Source organism: Urocitellus parryii, chromosome 3 (assembly GCF_045843805.1).
Source record: "Urocitellus parryii isolate mUroPar1 chromosome 3, mUroPar1.hap1, whole genome shotgun sequence".
In the NCBI taxonomy this organism is placed as follows: domain Eukaryota; kingdom Metazoa; phylum Chordata; class Mammalia; order Rodentia; family Sciuridae; genus Urocitellus; species Urocitellus parryii.
The window spans coordinates 137,682,911-137,702,985 of NC_135533.1; the positions used below are offsets into that span (position 1 = coordinate 137,682,911).

Genomic DNA, 20,075 nt, shown 5'->3' on the forward strand with positions numbered 1-20,075 from the left:
CAAATAGGTGTATTATTTCAAGAGGTTTCAGCGCTGATTCCTTAGCACCCCCTGTGCTTGTCCTTGTCTTATTTTTCTTCCCAGTATTAAAAACTTGTCCTTGGGCTGGGGATGTGGCTCAAGCGGTGGCGCGCTCGCCTGGCATGCGTGCGGCCCGGGTTCGATCCTCAGCACCACATACCAACAAAGATGTTGTGTCCGAGGAAAACTAAAAAATAAATATTTAAAAAAAATTCTCTCTCTCTCTCTCTCTCTCTCTCTTTCTCTCTCTCTCTCTCTCCCTCTCTCTCCCTCCCTCCCTCCCCTCTCTCACTCTCTTTAAAAAAAAAAAAAAAAAACCTTGTCCTTTTCCTTGGACCCAACTGAACTCCTCTCTCTCTCTCTCTCTCTCTCTCTCTCCCCCTCCCCCTCCCTCCCTCCCTCCCCTCTCTCACTCTCTTTAAAAAAAAAAAAAAAAACTTGTCCTTTTCCTTGGACCCAACTGAACTCCTCTCTCTCTCTCTCTCTCTCTCTCCCCTCTCTCACTCTCTTTTAAAAAAAAAAAAAAACCTTGTCCTTTTCCTTGGACCCAACTGAACTCCTACGTGTAGGGTGAGTGCAGTCCTGAGGGCCTGGGTTGACTAGTGGACTGATAGCCGTTCTTTGCCAGATGCATTCTGGATGTTGGGAACAAGTGGTGCTGGGTGCTAGGGGAAGCTACGGGAAGAAAAAGCCCAGAATTACAAACAGTAAATTGTGTTCTAAAGGAAAAGCAGCGAAGTTTCTGCGGGGGGGGGGGGGTGTACAGAGGGGCCCAGTTTGGAGGGCCCTCACATGTGCGGTGACCTGTTTAAATAATTGTGGTGTAGCCCACTTGTGCTGAGGCTCCCTGAGTGTGTCTGAGTGTGCAACCCAAGGAGCCCAGCATAGACCCCCTGTGCCTCCTCCATACTAGCTCTTGCACCCCACAGCCGCAGTGCCACTGCAGGGAGCTGAGCACTGCCTGCAGTTCCTTGGAGGGACGTCTGCTGTGATTTCTCCTGGGGGTCCGTGTACTCAGTGCTTGCTTAACTTTGGGGAAAGTCTGGCAGTTTCTTGTCACAGCTGCGCTGCAGCATTCTGGCAGTCTTAGAGGAGTGTCCCTGGTTGTGGGCCTGGTCAGCACTTGGAGTTGGAGCCCTCAGTTGCCATTCTCCAGGGGAACCAAGTCTTAACATGGATTTAATTTGCATTCCCTGAAGACCATCCATGTTTGTGGGCCATTGAATTTAGTCTTTTATGAAGGGACTCTGGTTTTCATTGTCTGTCTTTCCTTTACTTACTGATTTGTAAGGATTTCACATTTTTATTTCTATATTGTGTGTGTGCTGGAGATTGCATCCTAAGCATCGCAGGCTGCCATTTCACCAGCGGAAGTTCTTAATTTTAGTGAACTCTGGTTTATCAACTGTTTCCTTTATGGTTAGTGCTTTTTGTGTCCTGCTTAAGAAATCTTTGCCCTCTGGGGTCCTGAAGACATTTTCTTGCCTTTTCTTCTGGAGACCTTGTTTTTGGGCCTCCCATATTGGACTGGGAGCTGTCTGGACTGGGTTTTGTGTGTGGTGGGGCCACCCTTGTCCTCTCTCACCTATGAAAACCTGGCTGCTCCTTCCCGTGAAAGGTGCTCCTGTGGTTTCCTCTCCTGTTGGACTGCAGTGCCCCCTGTCCTAATTCAGTGTCCATCTCTGGAGATGTGCTTCCAGGCTGTATTTTGTCCCATTGCTTATGTGTCTGTCCTATGCCAACACCACATTGTCTTAATTGCCAAAGTTTTATCAAGAGTCTTTTTTTTTAAGAGGATCTCACTAACTTGCTGAGGCTGGCCTCGGACTTGTGATCCTCCTGCTTCAGCCTCCTGAGTCGCTGAGATCACAGGCATGTGCCTCTGTGCTCTACTTGTTTGGTGTCTTGAGATGTGACTGTAGACTGAGCTCAGATCCGGGCAGAAGTAAAAACCTGGGCAAAGTCCCTGAGGCAGGAAAGTGTTGAGTGTGTTTGGAAGGAAGAACAAGGAAAGAGCCAGTGTGGTAGAGGGGAGCAGGGCAACTCTGTAGGTGGAAAATTGTCTTCCAGACACCACTGGAAGCTTCAGGAAAAGGCAGGGCGGGTAAAAACTGTTTTCTTGTTGTTCATAATGAAGCTTGAGGTCACAGAAGGCAAGGACTGGACCCAGACCTGGTTGTACCTGTCTGTCTGTGGTGGGGTCCCGTTCCCCATCCACTTCCCTCTGGAAAGCAGCTTCGGTTTTACATAAGCCATCTGGACGCCAGCTGCCTGAGTCGGAGGGACCGGCCTGCATGAATCGACTGCCTCCCCAGCCCCGGGCCTCAGGCTGGTCCCCACGCAGGGCTGGGAGTGAGCCTGAGTCCCTGGACTGGGCGGTGCTCAGGGCTATGTCCTCGTTGTGTTGTGCTGTGGTTTGTTGTGGTGATGACCTGGGGCTGAGAGCACCGCTTCATTCCCAGAGCTACTTTGGGCCATCAGAGTAGCTGAAGGTGGGCCTCGTCACATTCCCCAGGGTTCTGCCTCACTAGAGCAGCCAGGGCATGGGAGGTCGACTGGTCGTTGTCGTCTTGCCCAAGCCACCTGGGCCTCTGTCCCAGATAGGTTGGTGGGTGTCACCTGTGAGGCGAGAAGCCCTGGCGAGGCCTCCCTGGCTCTTCTCTAGCACAGCTGCCCAGTTAGCAGCTTCCCACAGCTTCCGGCTGTGTATGGAGCAGTCGGACATTCCCGAGTGTTCCCCAGGGATTCAGAGCTTTGGTCTCTGGGCCAAGGATGCCAAGACCACAAGCCTTGTCTGCGCCTGCCAGTTGGTCAGCCTTGACCTCTGACCGTAGTGTTGGCCATGGCAGCAGCACTGTGTAGGAGGTGGGGGTTGGCATCCAGCTGGTGGGCGGGGGGCTGAGTGCTTAGCTTTGTATTTGCACCTGAACTCATTTACACGGTGTCCTGTGGGGGAGGGAACAGATGCCACCCTGGTGGAGGCCCCTGCTGCTCGGAGCAGGAAGGGCCTGGAGCACCAGGACTGTGAGAGGGTGCTGCCCACCTGTGTCTCGGACTTCGCCTGGCAGAGGCTCCTGGGGCAGCCTCCCCCAGAGGGTCCCAGCTCTGCCTCTGGCCAGCTGACCCTGACTCCACTCGGAGTCTCAGTCTGAAGTAGAGGTGGCAACAACAGCCCCTCAGGGTCACTGTGAGGGGTGTGATGGAAGCGAGCTCCATTTTAGTGGGTATGTGCATCGGAGGGCTACAGCCCTGCTCAGGGGCTTGGAGGAGGGTTGTGGCTATTTCCCAAAGTCAGAAAACAGGCAGAGAAGTCTCAGACTTCCTCTGGTTTCAGTGTGTCCCTGTAGGTGGGCAAAAGCTGGGCAGTTTCTCCTGCTGAGTTCAGGTTCTGGGCAGGGGGTGGCTTCTGCTGAGGGATGGTCAGCAAAGCCTTCTCTGAGAGATGCAGATAAAGTCCTAGGTGGGGAAATGGCAAATGCAAAGGTCCTGGGGTGGACACGAGCTCGATAAGTTCAGGAATAATCGGGCACCCAGGGGTTGGAGTATATGGAGCAAGAAAGGATGACACTGGAGAAGGGTAGGCCTTCTTGGTCATGATGAGGATTCTAGATTTTATGCTAAGGGTGTGGGTACAACCAGGGCTAAGACACTTTCCAGGGCTACTTAGTGGTGGCAGTGGCCCAGAGGGACTCTCCAGAGTAACCTGTGGCCTCTTGGCACCAGGCTGGCCAGAGAAAGTGTGGCCTGATTCTTCTCCTGGAAGACCCTCGAGTTTCCATGCCCCCTGATCCTGCAGTCCCTCCTTCTCTGGCAGGTCTGGGCCTGGGATGGACCGGGACAGGCAGTGTGTGCTTGTGACCTTGACTGTGCCCAGTGTGCATCAGCACTGCCCTAGACACCAGGACCTTCCCATGAGGCAGAGCTCACTGACCCATCGAACAGATGAGGAAACTGAGGCTGAGAGGCACAAAGAGAAGCGAGCTCTAGGTCTTGCAGCTAAGGAGATCTGCACCCTGAGTCACCCTTATCCCCAGCTCCCTGTTGAACCAGCTCTGACCAACAGAGAGGCAGGACAGCTCCTGCCAGGGCAGCTAAAGGTGCCACCTCACTTGGTATTAAAAGGAAAATAGGGAATTGGGTCAGTTGCTGTTTTAGTCAGCTTGGTTTCACCATGACCAAAGTATATGACAAGTTATTTGGGACTTATGGTTTCAGAGGTCTCTGTCCATAGACGGCCGACTCCATCGCTCTGGGCCCATGGTGAGGCAGCACTTCATGGCAGAGGGCCCAGCATGGGGAAGCTGCTCAGCTCATGGCAGCCAGGAAGCAGAGAGGGGAGGGATCTGCAGGGAAGATGGATCCTTCCAGGGCACAATCCAGAGACCCGCCTCCTCCAGCCATGCCCCACTTGCCTACAGTTACCACCCAGAATATCCCTGCATTGACAGGAGCTTTGGGGGACACCTTATATTTAAGGTGCATATATGCGCCAATATTTAAGAAGATGAAACGCAGAGATTCCACACAAGAATCCAGGTGTCCCGGGGCTGGGGGTGTGGCTCAAGCGGTAGCGCGCTCGCCTGGCATGCGTGTGGCCCGGGTTAGATCCTCAGCACCACATACAAACAAAGATGTTATGACTGCCGAAGACTAATAAATAAATGTTAAAAATTAAAAAAAAAAAAAAAAAAAAGGAATCCAGGTGTCTGGCTCCTCTTATATACACAGTGGACCTGGCATCTGTGGGAGGGTCCCTGTTGGCCTGGCCTGAGTCACTGCAGGGTAGGGGCTAGATCAGGCTACTGGGCTGGGGTGCTGGCCTTGGTGCATGTCCTCCCTGGGAGCCAGGGGCCCATTTCAGATGGAGCAGAATGGTGTCTTGGGCCTCAGTCCCCTCATATGCTCAGGCCTGGGTTGGCCATGGTGGTCTTGGAGCCTGCCAGGCGGGATGGCCCTGGAGGCCGAGTCTCAGTCTTCCTTATGTGTCTAGGAGGACAGTGACAGAGCCCAGCTCCTCTTAGGAATGCCTGCTCAGCCAGTGTTAGCGGGCGCCTTATCCACCAGGCCCTTGTTTCAGGTAGTCTTTTTGGCAGCCCTGTGGCACCCATTCACAGATGGGGACCCTCTGGCTGAACAAGGTCTGTTCGAGGGCCTGCAGCTTGTGAGTGGCCGAGGGAGGCTGGAACCTGGGCAGCTGAGGGCCTTCACAAGGGTCCTTCCTGGCCGGGTTCCCTGTTTTGGGCTCTCAGAGCAGGAGAAACTCCTGTGGCCATGTCCTCGGCCACCAGTTGACAAATGGGAAGAGGGGCCCTCATCAGGAATGCCCAGGACCTGGTGGGCCCAGCACACTCTATGTGTCTCTCAGTGTCCCTCCTGGAAGGAGGTGGCGGCTCCTAGACCTTCACCTGCACAGTGGGCCTGGGGAACTCCTAAGAGGAGGCAGCCTTGGGGCCAGTGTGGCTCAGAGCCATCCCCCGCTGCTCCTTGTGTGCCAGCTTCCTTGGGCAGGACATGGGGCCTCACTGGGCTGCAGCAAGGAGCCGTCATGGTTCCTGCCTGCCGGCTTGTTGTCCTGGGGGAGAAAGCCCTGCCTGGTGGCGTTGAACAGCTTGGGCCTGCCATCTTGGGGCCAGGGCTTGGCCTCTCTGATCCTGGGCTCTTTGGTGGCCTGTTGGGCCAGAAGGGGCAGAGCCAGGTGGGATGGCCCTCGTGCCCTGAAGCCTGTGCAGCAAAGCCAGCAAAACGCACTAGAGGGCCAGCGTCGGCCTCCAGACAGTTTGCCCCTGCTCCTGGCGCACCTGCCCCAGGGACGAGGAAACTAAGGCTCCAAGGCCAGAGGAGCAGACAGGCCAGGGCCTGGGTGGAACCAGGGAGGTGCCTCTGCCACCCTGCCTCGCCTGTGGGAGAGAGGAAGCAGAAGGAAGGGCGGTCCACCGCAGGGGCCTGGCCATTTCCTCTCCAAGGCGGGAGCACAGGGGGCCGAGGAGGCCAGGCTGCAGGAAGCTGTGGGCAGGGGCTGCCTGTGGTGCTCAGGCCTGGGTTCCAGTCCTGTTTCTGCACCGTCCACGCTGCGGCCCTTGGGAAAGACAACACGGTGCCCTCTCTGCTTGGGTCCCCAAGCAAAATCAGAAGAAAGGCCCCACTGCAGAATTAACCAAGCTGCTGCCCTGCGGGGGCCTGGAGCGCCAACACCCTCGGGGCTTGGTGACAATGACCACAGCAGCTCTTTGTTTTCCATGTTACAGACACTATATTTGACACATCCACGGAATCCTCACCACAGACCTTGGGAGCAGGGACCCACCCACCATCTCACAGACGGGAAACTTGAGGCTCAGAGAGGTGGAGACTTGTTTAAGACCACACAGGAGCCAGAAAAGGGGTTCCACATGGGCTCACCAAGGCACCAAGGGCTGGGTTTGTGTTAAGGCCCCCAATATAGGTGGAGAAAGTGCCCCTTTCTCCCCCCAGTTTTGGGCTGGGTGAGTCTGCATAGCACCCACATACACCACTGGACAGACGGGGGCTTAAGAGGCCAGTGCTCCCCAGTCCCACCTCCCTGGAGTAGGCCAGAGGCAGAAGGTCCCCAAGGGAAAGAAGGGATCCTGCCCTCTCCCTGCCTTGGGCTGCTGTGTGACCCAAGTAGGTGCCTGCCCCTCTCAGAACTCTGAAGTGGGTGACCAGGGGCTTGATCCAGGCTTTCCAGGACTGGTGGGAGGGAGGGAGGGAGGAGGTGGGCAGGGCTCCCATGGCCCAAGATACGCACAGCAGCCCAGCTGCCCCCATTGGGGTTCTGTGCAAAATCGTTTTTGGAAGAGTGCTTTGCCGTTTAGAAGAAACCCCAGCCGCACTGAAACCGCGGGCAGATGGTATCGAGGCGCTTCCTTTCAGCTCAAATTCTATGAATCTGCAGACTAGAAGGTGCCCAAGTCCACAGGGAGGGTGTTAGCCAGGGGGATTATCATCACCATCCTGCCTCCTTGGCCAGTTCCCGCTCCCACCCAGCTCCATGGGCTTTGCTGTTGCCAGATTCCTGGAAGTTGGTTTTGTATCTGTGTATTTGGGGAGGTGAGGCTGTGGGCTGGGTGGTGGGATAGCTGCAGAGGATGATAGACATTGCTGAGTTCAGATCTTGGCTCTTGTGCCCTTGCTGTGTGGCACTTGGTTGAGAATTTGGCCTCTCTGAACCTCAGTTTCTCATTATGGAAAAATGGGATGTCAGTGCTTTCCTTGCTGAGTGACAATGGGATGGCGTGGCATGATGTGCTCCCACCTGAGGGGTGGAAGAAGGGGCTCACTGCATTGAAGGCCTGGGCGTCCTCCCCTCCAGGCACCGCTGGCAGCCCGGGCAGGCGCTGTGGAAATCCCCCGCCCACCCTGTGAATGGAAAAGGAAACCAAAGGTCTCCGCGCTGAGGCCCTTGCGGGCGGGGAGCAGGGCTTCCTCCCCCAAAGCAGGAGGGGCTGTCTCAGCTTCCTTTCTGGGGCCCCTGCACCCTCTTTCTGACCTCCTCTCCAAGCTGGGAAGGAGGCCACAGGAGCTGCTGAGCACTGGGTCTGCCCCTGGGACCCGTGGATGGGGGCCACTTGGCCTGGGGACTCACCTACAGGGTTGCTGCCTGGACCCTGTTACAGTGTACATGGCCCTTGCCCAGGTGTCCCAGCTAGGCCTGATGGTGTTTGAAGTCCACGTGGGGACTGGGCAGAAGAGATGTTTTTCTAGGGAACCCTTTAGAACCGGGGCCTGTGTTGTCCCCTCCAAAAGCTGTGTGTCATTTAGGAAACTGACCTACTTGGGCCTCCACGTCTGTCTGGTTTTTCAGTTAACAAAACTCAGATGAAATTATAAAAGTACCCTGCCATCCCACTGCCCAAGAGACCCGGCACTGCCATTTAGGCAGATGTCCTTGTACTCTGTTATTGTCACCTCTGCCCCAGTGGTGATTCCTTAGGGCTCACTCTCCCCCTGGCTGCCCTGCCTTGGTGCCCGTGGAGCCCAGGCCTGGCCCCGCCCCCGCCTGCTGCCATCACCTGGTGCTCCCCTCTCCCCCTACAGGAACCTCTTTCGCATTCCCAGGTCTTTTTAAAACATTGGCTGCCCCAGTGATGAGCTGGCAGAGAAGGGCTAGGAGGGGTTTCTCCCTTCCCTTGTTGTCAGGACCCATTTCAGACATTTCTGCCGGATGCAGACGCCCTGCACATTCTGCACAGGAATCTTGGATCCCTTCTCTGATTGTTCTGTGAGGTGACATTCCTGGCAGGGGAGGCCCCGGACAAATGTGATGCTCTCCAGTCGCAGCTTTATGAGCACCACAAGATCCCTCATTTAGAGGGGTTCAACCCCCATCGTATTCTAATTTTAGAACATTTTCATCATTTCAGAAAGAAACCTTTTACCCCACCCCCAATCCTCCCTCTCCCAGGCCCTGGAACCACTGCCTGCTTTTCCTCTGTAGATTTGTCTACTTTAGGTGTCCCGTGTAAATGGAATTGCAATATATGTGGTCTTCTGCATCTGGCCTACGTTACTAAGTACTGTGTTTTCCAAGATTCGTGTGTGTGTGTGTGTGTGTGAGAGAGTCGGGGGGGGGTGTATCAGTATTTTCTTTTTGGACAAAAAAAATTCTTTTTCAGCTGGCTTGAAACCGGTGACCCTCCTGCCTCAGCTTGTACTGGAGGGGTCATGGGCGAGAGCAGTGCAGGTTTCCTTGTGGTGTGACGTGCATCCCGGGGCTGATGAAGTTGAGCACCTCCTCATGTGCTTAGAAAGGCTCTGTGTGCGGCGCGTAGTGCCAGCATTAAACCCAGGGTCCTGTGGGTACAGGCTGCACCCCAGCCTGTCATTAGCCATTTCTAATGCTTCTGATGAGTCTTTTTCAAGTCGTTTCCAGAAAGGTCATACCCACCTAATCATCATCCGTGCAGCACTGCGTTTTATTTATATATTTATTTTTGGGTACCAGGGATGAATTCAGGGACACTCGACCACTGAGCCACATTCCCCACCCCTATTTTGTATTTTCTTAGAGACAAGGTCTCACTGAGTTAGCTTAAGTGCCTCACTAGATTGTTGAGGCTGGCTTTGAACTCATGATCCTCCTGCCTCCGCCTCCCGAGCTGCTGGGATTACAGGCATGTGCCACTGTGCCTGGCCACTGGGTTTTATTTTTAATAACTTGACCAACTTCTCAGTGAAAAGTACTTACCTTGTTTGGATTATAAGTGACTGACCATCCCTCCCCTTTTAAAAAAAATTGAGCTCTAATTCCCATATCATAAACTGTGTTTGCTTCAAGTGTATAATTTTTTTTTTACTTTTTATGTATTTATAGAATTACACAACCACCACCACTAATCCTCTAGAGCACTTCCCCGACCCTAGAAAGAATTCCCTTGCCTGCCAGTAGTCAGTTCAATCAATCCCCTCTCCCACAGTCTCTGGTAGCCTCTGATCTACTTTCTGTCCCTGTGGACTTTGGATGCTTCTCTTGGGCTTCTTGGTCAAAAGCACTTTTCACACCTTACCAGGTCATTTGCTTTTGCTTGCTCTTCTGCACAGCCTGCCCTTTTCTTGCTGGTTTGCAAGTACTCTTTCACATGTCATGGGTATTATTAGCTAGTTCTGTCATGGTTACAAACATTTCCTAATTTCTCATTTCACTTTTCAATTTTGTCCCCGAGTTCCTTGGTCTATTGAGGTTTGTTAAGGTAGTGAAAATGCAGACATTGATCTTTATGGTTTCATTCTCTGCTTTTTCTGCTTGGAAATGCCCTCCCTACCAAGGGATCAGATGAGTAATTATTCCAGTCTTTTTCCTTTTTTGCTACCAGGAATCGAACCCAGGGGGTACCTAGCCACTGAGACACATTCCCAGCCCATTTTTTATTTTGAGATGGGGTCTCGTTTGGGCCTTGCTAAGTTGCTGAGGCTGGCTTTGAACTTGTGATCCTACTGCCTCAGCCTCCCGAGCCACTGAGATCACAGGCATGTGCCACCATACCCAGAGCTCCTTTTTCCTTTCTTTTTTTTTTTTTTTTAATTTTTTTTTTTAAAGAGAGAGTGAGAATTTTTTTTTTAATATTTATTTTTTAGTTCTCGGCAGACACAACATCTTTGTTGGTATGTGGTGCTGAGGATCGAACCCGGGTCGCACGCATGCCAGGCGAGCGCGCTACCGCTTGAGCCACATCCCCAGCCCTCCTTTTTCCTTTCTTAATCCAACTGGTCTTCATTCATAGTGGCTGGTGTGATTCCCACAGTTTTGTGGTGTCAGGAATGCTGTGTCAAGGCCTGCACACCATAGTAAGTGTTTAGTAAACTGGAGCTGGAGGGGGGAGGGAGAGAATGTGGGCTTTCCTGCCACTCTGCAGGGCTTGGGGGAGTCGCACAGCGGAGCTTCCCCCCCACTTCCCCCTACGCTGGCTCCAGGGGCTCTCGCTTTCACCTCTCTTTCTGAATCATCATTCTTCGAAGGCAGCCACCAGGGGCCGCGGGCTTCTGGGCATACTGGTGGTGACAGTCCCCTCCTCTTGGTACTCTCCCCTCCTAGGCTGGTGATGGGTCGTCTGTTGTTGCTTAACCACAGCTTTTCCACCCTTGCTGGTACTGAGCAGATGTGGAGGTGCGTCCTGGGGCAGGGCTTCTCTCAGCTGGTCATGCTGTATCTGGTTGGACAGTATGGCTCCCTTGGGCCCTGATACCCACCTGGGGCCTGAACATGATATGGCTGTGGGACCAAGCCCTGCTTGGCAGCTGGTAGCCCGGAATGCCTGGACCTGGAGAGGCCTACAGCTGCTCATGAGCGAAGGTGCAGCCCAGTTACTTGGCCTGGCCATAGCGGGTACAGGATGTGGTCATCCAAGGTGGGGCCCATGCCAGATGGTTTGTGGTTGGCAACGCTGGCCAGCGGGGGTTTCACTGGCTGTACTCAGGACTGCCCTGCCGTTCTGGGGACACTGGTGGGGGACTGACTGAGGCATAGTAAGAAGGCTCACAGCCCTTTGCATGTTCCAGGGGCCCTATGTCCTTGGCCTAGCCTGAGGAGCACCCTCCACTTCTCCCTGTGTGACAACGAGCAGGCCAAGGCACCAGGCTCCCCTGTTCCTTCTGCCCAGGGAGGGAAAGCATGGGGTTTCCAGGAGTGGTCCCACTATGTTGACCTGAGACAGGAGCTGTGCCCCTTCCTACAGGTGGCATGGGAATTGGCCAGGATACCCCATCTAGGAGGGGGCTTTCTCAGGAATCTGCTCCAGCTTTTGAGAGGGGCTTTGTGTCCCTGTCCATGTTACTGTGTGGGGTGATTTGCCTGAGGGAGCTTTATGTTCCTGTACTGTGTAGATTCTTTTTGATATGGAGGGACCCTCATGGGACTGAGGGGAGTTTGCTCAGGGGGTGGGGCTTTAGACACACCTGCAGCTCCCATCTGGGTCACCCCCCATGTGCCCTGATCCAAGTGTCTTGAGCTAATAATTACTCCACACAGGTCTCACTGGGGAGGGGGAGGGATGTGTGTCCTGCCACCATCCCTTTACTTGGTCACTTAGTGTGAGATGGGTGCCACCTGCAGGGAGAGGGGGGAATCCCACAAGCAGGGGGATTTAGGAGCATCTTGCGGCATCCGGCTCTGCCCTTTCTGGCTGCATAGGCCTCTCGTCTGGCACTGGGCCTTTCTAGGAAAGGAGACGCTGTTCCCTTCTCCTACATGGGAGGGGAGGCTGGAGATGTAGCCTTGGGGCCTCCTATGGATGCAGCCTGTACTGAGGGAGCAGCTGACTCACAATAGGCACCCAGGAGGGTGTGCTGCCATCCAGAAAGGAGCAAGAAAAGTTGTATAGCTCAGTTGGCAGAGTGCTCGCCTCGCATGTAAGGCCCTGGGTCCAATCCCCAGTACTGCAAAAAAAAAAAAGAAGAAAGAAAAGAAAGGAGCGAGGACTTGCTCAGGTCACTAGAGCAAAACATGGCTGCAGCAGGCACCTGAAGAGCCTGTGAGGCTGGGACCAGGCTTGGGGTCCTGGCTGGGGACAAGGCAAAGCAGCCCGTGGCCCTTGGCCAACACTGCGTCAGCTTCTGGAATGGCTCACAGCCTTCAGCTCATCCCAAAAGGAGCAGGGAACAGGGGAGGTGAGCTACCCCCACAGCCCCACCTCACCCCTGCTGCCCACATGCACGGGCAAGCTTCCTGCACCTCCCTGGGGCCTGGCTGGGAACATGGCCTCTCCACCTAGAGGGACTCCCAGTCAGCAGAAGGCAGCTGTGTCATCAGGAAACTGGCCTGCCTGATAGCAATGCCTGGGTGTTGGTGGGGCTCCCTGTGGGATGGAGGTTTTCTCTGCTGAGATGAGCCTCACACAAGCAGTCTCTACCACCAGGTGGCCAGGTAATGTCCTGTGGGGCTGGGCACATGAGGCCAGAGTCCTGGCTCCTCCCTGCCTCCGCCTGCTGTCCACTGCTACAGGGCAATAGCCGCACCTAAGCCTTTCCTCTCAGTGCCTCTGCCTTGGCCTTAGGGGAAAGCGCAGGAAGTCCCATCCTGCCCCTCTCCTCAGCCTGCCCATAGTGGCTGGAAGTTGTCCCCATCACTCAGCTGTAGTCCTCATCTGGGCAAGCCGGCCCCACTGATCCCTAGCACCCAAGATGCTTTGGCATTCCAAGGATGAATCCTTGTTGTAGAAAGTGAGCACTACCAACCTACCAGGCTCTGGGCTCCGTGCTGAGGATGCCGGGAGGGCAAATACCAAGTCCCCGAAGAGCTCAGAAGAGGAATGAGCGCTGGCATGGACAGCCAGCTAGGGCAAGGCAACACACAGTGCATGGTGGCGACTGCCATCACACCTGGTCAGGTGAGAAGTGGCCTAGGTTGTGAAGATGCAGGTAGGGGACAGTAGAAGTGACAGCCTGAGTGTCTTGGTCTGTTTCAGGAGCAGCAGGGTGGTGTGGCTGGGGTTGGAGAGACTAGGTGAGCTCAAAGAACTGACAAGGGTCAAGGTGAGTGGGCTGTGGGCAAGTTTTGAGCAGGAGATGGGGTGGGAGGTAGCGAACCCTGGATGTCTCCGCGAGTGCAAGTCAGGACAGCCCCACCTGTCCTACCCTTTGGGGTGCAGGATGTTACCCGACTCTCCCTCCCCCTTGCTTGGTCTCTGGTCCACACCCACCGTTCTGTGTCAAGGGATTAGCCTGCCAGACCTTCCCCTCCTCCAAGTCTCCTGGGGCTCCCTGGTGCTTGGGGAGGACATGTCCAGCTTCCCTGCTGTGCCTCCTCTCACTTCCAGAGGTGGCCAGGTCGCAGCACCCTCTCTGAGCCTCTGTCTCATTTGTGATGTGGGCTCAATGAGGATCACGTGAGCTCCCACACATATTGCCAGACACAAGATGGCCCAGGACAGGGAGAGAGTTTTCTCCCTCATGAATCTGGCTAATTGATATTAAGGATTCCTTTCCTCTGGGACATGCCTGCTCCTTAGTCCTCTGTTAATTTCCTCTTAGAAAATTTTAAACATGTTGGTGGCCTGTGACTCTAAATGTTCTGGAAGTCACTGGCCCGCAGTCCCATAATGGCTCCGTCCTCCCATGGCCTGTGCTTGCCAGCCTCTGGGCCTTGCTTTTCCTCCACTTTGTCGAAATTCAGCAAACACAGCCACTTACTTTGCCTGACCCAATGGTAGAAGGTGGAGGGAGGCCTCCTGAACCTGGGCGTGCCGGGCAGAGGTGCGCTGATGCAGCTGCTCCTGTGCGGAGCCTCTCTGCATCGTTCTTGCAGCCCAGTGTGTCTCTTGGCCAATGCCAGTCCCCTGAGAGCTCTTGTGCACACACTAAGTATGGCCAGATTCTCATGGGAGGGCAGAGGCATTGTTACCCTATTGCTAAACTGGGGACAAGGCAAGAAGGGGTGTCTGTCCCCTCCAGAAGGCAGATCAGGGACTCAGGCCCAGGACTGGCTGACTCAGACCTTGAGGAAAGGAGGATGCTGTGTGGTGTGCAGATCTAGGGGTTTCTGAGCAGGATTCTGGGTGGCCTTTACCTTTTAGGCTCAATTTCCATGCTATTCATCAGAGACTGGCTAAGGAACCTTGTTTAGGAAGTTTCTTCACCTTGACCCCCTGATATCTTGGTATGGGTGACAATAAAGTCTACAAAAAAGAGGACAAAGTCCTGGGAATGCATGAGTTCTGCTGTAAGACTTCTCAGTCTTTAACCACCAACTCTTGGAGTTGTCTTAGCTGCTAGGAAGCTCGGAGAAAAACTACAATACAAAATAGGTTGCTTTTTTATTCCAACCAGTAAGACTGGATTAAGGACTTCACATGACAGTGCTCATTCATTTATCAGCCATCCATGACACTGGAATTGTCTTTGAACCTTTTCAGGCTTAATCCAATACTACTGAGCCTGCCTCTAGTCCTGGGTCAGTAGGACCTGCTTGCTGTCCCTGTTACTGAAGGAAGTTGAGGCACCGGTTGGCTCCATGCCCAGGGTCTCAGAGGTGGTGAGTGGGAGAGCAAGGATGGTGGAGTGACTCTGGGGCTGTTCTGCTTCATGTCCCAAAGGAGGATTCAGCAGCCCTAGGGGAAATGAGACTGCCAGAGGACTGGTGTGGCCTGGGAACCCCAGTGGGCCAGTTTGGATGTCACATGCTATATAGGGCCTGGCCTTCGGAGGCTGGTGAAATATTGTGAGGGCCCTGCCTGCCCTTGCTCAGCACAGGGTTGTCTGGGCCACTTGGGCATGGATAGGTGCTGCCCCCCCCCCATTCCTTTCTCCTAGCTTCCTGTAGAGGGGGGACTAGCAGGCCTGCTTCTCCAAAAGGTCCACATCTGTGTACATTCAGCCACGTGTAGCCTTCTAACCTTGCTGCGCCAGCCCCCTCATGTGTTATGTGGGCAGCAGGTCCTGCTGGCTGCCAAGTGCTTGACAGACCCCAGTTGTGGTGGCTATGGGAACACGGAAGAGTAGAAGCTTCTGGAAGGTGCCAAGGCAGCTCTGTGCTGGCCCTGTTCCTTGATGCACAGGAATTATTTCTCAAGTTAGCTTCGAGGCCTAGCAGGTGATGAAAGTTCTGCCTCCAGTGTCAGTGTTTCCTGCAGGCAGGCTGGGGGCCCCAGAGCCACCCTGGGAGGAAGAGGGACCTTTGGTCCATAGCTGTGCACCTGCCTTTCTTACTGCTATCCCTCTGGGACAAACCCAGGGCTTGGCTGGCTCTAGAAGCAAAATCCATTCTCTATCTGTACACTAGTTATACATGGGCTCAAACCCTCCAGCCTGGAAATCTGGCAACGCTCATGAGGAGTCAGCCTCCACCCCCATTTTCTTTTTTTTTTTGCATGTGGTGCTGGGGATGGAACCCAGGGCTTTGCAAAGTGTTCACGGAGCTGCAATCCTACCTCCAAAGATGGCTGCACAGCTAACACAATCACAGCCTGGAGGAGGCTGAGTCTCTTGCCCTTATACAGGAAGTGGCAGGGTCAGGGCTGGACCCTAAAAACTAGAGGGCAAGATAACTATGAAGTCCAGGAGAAAAGTAGCTGCAGAAATGCAAGCTCCACTGTTGGATCAGTGCCAGAGCTGGTCTGTCTTTCACTTTGAGCTTCCCAGCAGTCACAGGAAAGAAATGGGTCATTCCCACTGGATTGGCCACAGAGATCAGCTTTCTGGATGTGGGTCTGAGCAAAAGTGCTCCCCAGAAGGCAAGATGTGGTGGGTGCCACTCTGCTGCTCACCCCTCAAATGCCTGAAATGGTGCTGCCTGCAGATGGAACATAGGGAGCCTGGGCTTGCCCATTACTTCTGTAGCGCAGATGGGCTGCTGCCAGTCCACACACAGGGGCCAGTGACCTGGGTCCAGCCCCTGGTGTCACATACTATATAGAATAGGCAGCTTGGTGCTGGCACACTGGCCTGAGTTCATCGTCTCTCCAGACACACACACAGCTGTGTGGGAGCTGGGGGAGAACCGGCCACCGTAGGCAAGGAGGTGGAACCTCTTTCCCCTGGCTTGCCTGCTCAGCAGTACCTCAGCCCCTGGGGCGGAGCTGGAAGGGAGGCCCCATCAGAATGAAACCAGCAGCTCTGCTGTTTAGTCTCAGGCTTACAGGAGATTGAGGAACTGAAAGGAAGACCAGGGCTGTTCCCCTCTGGGCCTGGCCTACTTCCTCCAGCGACCCTGAAGGTGGGGGGAGCCAGAAAGGAGGGATGTGTGCAGACAGTGCCAATTCGGAAGTGTGCATCAATGCCTTACAGCTGGGGCAGGAAGGAAAAGGGGAGTGTGAGGAGTGGCCTGCTGTGGGAATGGGGTGAAGAAGCCCCAGTGATGCTGGTCCTGTGGGCCTGGGATTGCTAGTTGTGTGGCTTCTAGCCACTCTCCCTCCCTCACAGCAGTAAGCCCTAGGGTCACTGCTCTTCCTCCCCGGATATCTAAACCTGGGTGGCCCCCACTTTCTATCAGCATCCCCTAAAGCGGCAGGCAGGTGGCCAGCCCACTCGGGTGGATTCTTCCAGCACCTTTTGGGTGGAGGTGGCTCCCCTGGCACCAGGAAGTTGTTTTTGAGCCTGCCTCCTTGCCACCCCTACCCTCCTCTGCTGCTTGGCAGGGGCTGTGGTCTTTTCCAGGAGCACCTGGTTGTCTCTTGGCCCCTAGGGAACAAGCCACTGATGGAGGGAGGGAAACCCAGTCAGCCGTCCATTACCCATTTCATCTCTGGCTCCTCCTAACCTCTGACCTTCCTCAGGATCAGTCTTGTCACAAGAGGTGGGGAGGGGATCTCCCTTCTGAGGAAACCCCCAAAGTGGCTGGCTAGAGCCGCCACGCTGAGTTTAAAAGGCCACCTGACGGTCCTGGGAGAGAGTGTGGCTCCACAGCTGATTTTAATTTGGGGTGGTCATGCTAAGTTCTCCCCACTGAGGTGTCGTGTGATGAGGATGGTGGGCAGAGCTCTGTGTACCCACCAGGACAAGGGTGTCAGTTAAGTGTCTGAGCTGCAGTGTCCATAGGTCCAGGCAGGGAGGCCTCAGCACAGCATTCTTAGCATCTCAGGGGAAGGTGGTGCTAGCAGTAAGCACTCCACAAACCCTCCAGGGAGCAGCAGACAGATGGAGTGGGGACCTCAGGGAGAAGGCTTGATCACCCCCTCTTGCTGTCCTAGAGTTCAAAGCCCAAGCTCCAAACAGCTTGCTCCAGCATCCAGGAGGTCCGGCGATGCACACGCCTTGAGATGCCAGACAACCTCTACACCTTTGTGCTGCGGGTGAGTGACGGGGCTTCCACACCAAGGGGGTGATAAGATACTTCTCAGACCTACATAGCTGTCCCTTTCTGCTCTGCCAGGTGAAGGACCGGACAGACATCATCTTCGAGGTGGGAGACGAGCAACAGCTGAACTCGTGGATGGCTGAGCTCTGGGAGAGCGCAGGCCGAGGGTGAGGCCCGCCCCTGCACAGCCCACCTGTCCACCCAGACCCACCGGGTCCTTAAGCATGGCCTCTTCTCTGGCAGGCTGGAGAGCACAGATGCAGAACTGCACATTCCCACCATCCCAGAGCGCAGCGCATCCAGCTCCCGGAGGGGAAGCAGAGATTCCTTAAGCCAAGGTAAGTAGGGTCAGGTGCTTCCCTCCCTTGGTACGCTGAACGTGTGGCACCCACTCAATCACCACTAAACCATCTTCTACGTCAGGTGCTTCTCCCGGGGGACTGCTGGACCCAGTCTGCCAGAAAACAGATCACTTCCTGTCCTGCTACCCCTGGTTCCATGGCCCCATCTCCAGAGTGCAGGCGGCCCAGCTGGTGCAGCGGCAGGGTCCTGATGCCCATGGTGTGTTCTTGGTGCGGCAGAGCGAGTCGCGGCGTGGGGAGTATGTGCTCACGTTCAACTTCCAGGGCAGAGCCAAGGTATGGAACAGGGCAGGTGGGGGCTGTGCCAACGCTGTCCCTGGAGTCCAGGGACGGTGTGAGCCTGCCTTCCCTGTCCTGCAGCACCTGCGCCTGTCCCTCACGGAGCGAGGCCAGTGCCGAGTGCAACACCTGCACTTTCCCTCAGTGGTGGACATGCTGCATCATTTCCAGCGCTCACCTATCCCACTGGAATGTGGTGCTGCCTGCGACGTCCGGCTGTCCAGCTACGTGGTAGTCGTCTCCCAGCCACCAGGTGTGACAACTAAGGACCCTCGCTGAAGCGGGTGGCTGGCATGGGGAGCTACAGAGGGGGTGAAAGCTGGCTGCACACCGTACAGTGCAGAGAGGTGGTTCTGTGTTCTGACAGCATGGTCTCTCGGTCCTTACCCTAGGTTCCAGCAACATTGTCCTCTTCCCTTTCTCCCTCCCTTGCTGGGACTCGGAGCTGGGCCTTCCCCACCTCAGCTCTTCTGGTTGTCCCAGGGGGTCTGGCCCAGAGAGTCTCCCAGGCCGATCGTCACCCCCAGAGCAGATCTTCCACCTGGTGCCTTCACCCGAGGAACTGGCCAACAGCCTGCGACACCTGGAGCAGGAGCCTGTGAGTGGAGCCCGGGACTCAGATTATGAGATGGACTCATCCTCGCGGAGCCACCTTCGGGCCATAGACAACCAGTACACACTTCTCTGATGGACAGCGAGGGATTCAGGCCTCCGCAGCTGCCCCAGGAGCACAAGCAGAAATGTGGCCTTGTGAATGTAATGATCTTTCCTTCCTTCCAGAGAGAGATTTAAGGGACACTGTCAACTGCTCTTTCCAGTTTGGACGTGACCCTTCTATTTGGCCTGTTAAAGGGCCTCCGTGTGAGTTCCGTCCATCACCTGGCTTACTTCTTATTGTTTACAGGTGTAGTTCTTGTCCACAGATGCTGCTAGCTCTTGCCCTGGGTCCCTGAGACCAGGCCCGTCACTCAGAGGAGCTGGGGTGAGGGCTGGAGCTGGCAGTGGAACCTTGTTCCTTTTCACTGACACTGTCAGAGCTGACAGACTTTCTACTGGGGGGGGGGGGGTTGTCACCAGGAAGCCCAAAACACTAACAAGCCCTGGATTTTCACATTGTAAAAGCAGTCCCGTGGCAGGTCCACGCCACAGGTGACCACTCCTACTCCTGCTTCTACTCTCAGCTTTAGGACAAAAGCTCTGTCAGAGAGACAAGCTAAAAGTCAAAAACGATTTTAAACACTTTACCTCAGATTTTGTTAAAGGATTCAGGTTTCAAAACTAAACCATTGCTTACTTCATTGCACTGTTTCAACTAGCACCCGGGCTGTTTCTGCAGTCAGGGACAGCTATGCAAGCCCTGCTTGACGTGCTCGTGTTCGGAGCCAGCCTGGTGTCCTCAGGACAGCTGCTGAGTAGCTACTGTCCTTCCTAAATGTACAGAGGGCAGTGTGTCACCCTTTCAGGGAAGTTCAGGCCATTCCTGAAGTAGGGTGGCAGGGAACAGTTCTACCCTGGTGCCTTATAAATAAACTGGATTCCGGTTTACAGCAGCTTCACAGAGACTTCAGTTCACTGGGGGTAGGGTGTTTGGGGGAGGGACAGGCAAGAAGGGCTCCTGGACCCTTAGTCAATCTTCAACCAAAAGGCTAGCTCAGAGGCCCCCAGTGGCTTACTAAATTATCCCCTAAGTAGGCTTTAGGCTCCTTTTTGAGCCAAAATGGAAGCTAGGAATCTGGTGCCATAGCTCATAGCCAGCATTCTGTCCCAGCACACTTGGGCACAGTCTGTCAGGGAGGTCAGGCCTCCATCTATACTTGCCCTTCACAAGTGAAACAATTCATATGGGATGGGCTCTGTCCAGAACCTTCCACATGTAGGCTCATAAACAGAGGGGGCAGTGACAGTGCTGTTAGCTGCTCCTGCACATTAGCAGACCATTCAGTACAGCCACTAGGCTTACCACAGAGGCTTCAGCACAGCTTAACATTCCCAGCTTCAGAAGTGACATGAAACCTCGGCCCCGAACAAACAGTACTGCCTTCCTTATCTGGTGGAAAGGATTGGTCTGTTCCTGCTAGTTACTCCAAGAGGTGAAACTTTCACTTCTGGGGATTCCTAGGGGGTTGGAGAAGCAGCCACCTCTGTACCACTCTGAAAAACTCTCCTCGTGT

General features: G+C 54.7%; 1 protein-coding gene across 1 annotated transcript in view; it reads left to right on the plus strand.

The window, feature by feature from the left end:
* Positions 1 to 18,592, plus strand: part of Sh2b3 (SH2B adaptor protein 3) — a 32,009-nt gene extending 13,417 nt beyond the window's left edge. The window contains exons 3-8 of the mRNA XM_026386115.2: positions 17,157 to 17,258; positions 17,339 to 17,430; positions 17,507 to 17,601; positions 17,687 to 17,901; positions 17,986 to 18,157; positions 18,297 to 18,592. Coding sequence (XP_026241900.2) covers positions 17,157 to 17,258; positions 17,339 to 17,430; positions 17,507 to 17,601; positions 17,687 to 17,901; positions 17,986 to 18,157; positions 18,297 to 18,592 — 972 coding nt within the window. The remainder of the gene's footprint in view (positions 1 to 17,156; positions 17,259 to 17,338; positions 17,431 to 17,506; positions 17,602 to 17,686; positions 17,902 to 17,985; positions 18,158 to 18,296) is intronic.
* Positions 18,593 to 20,075: the final 1,483 nt, after the last annotated feature.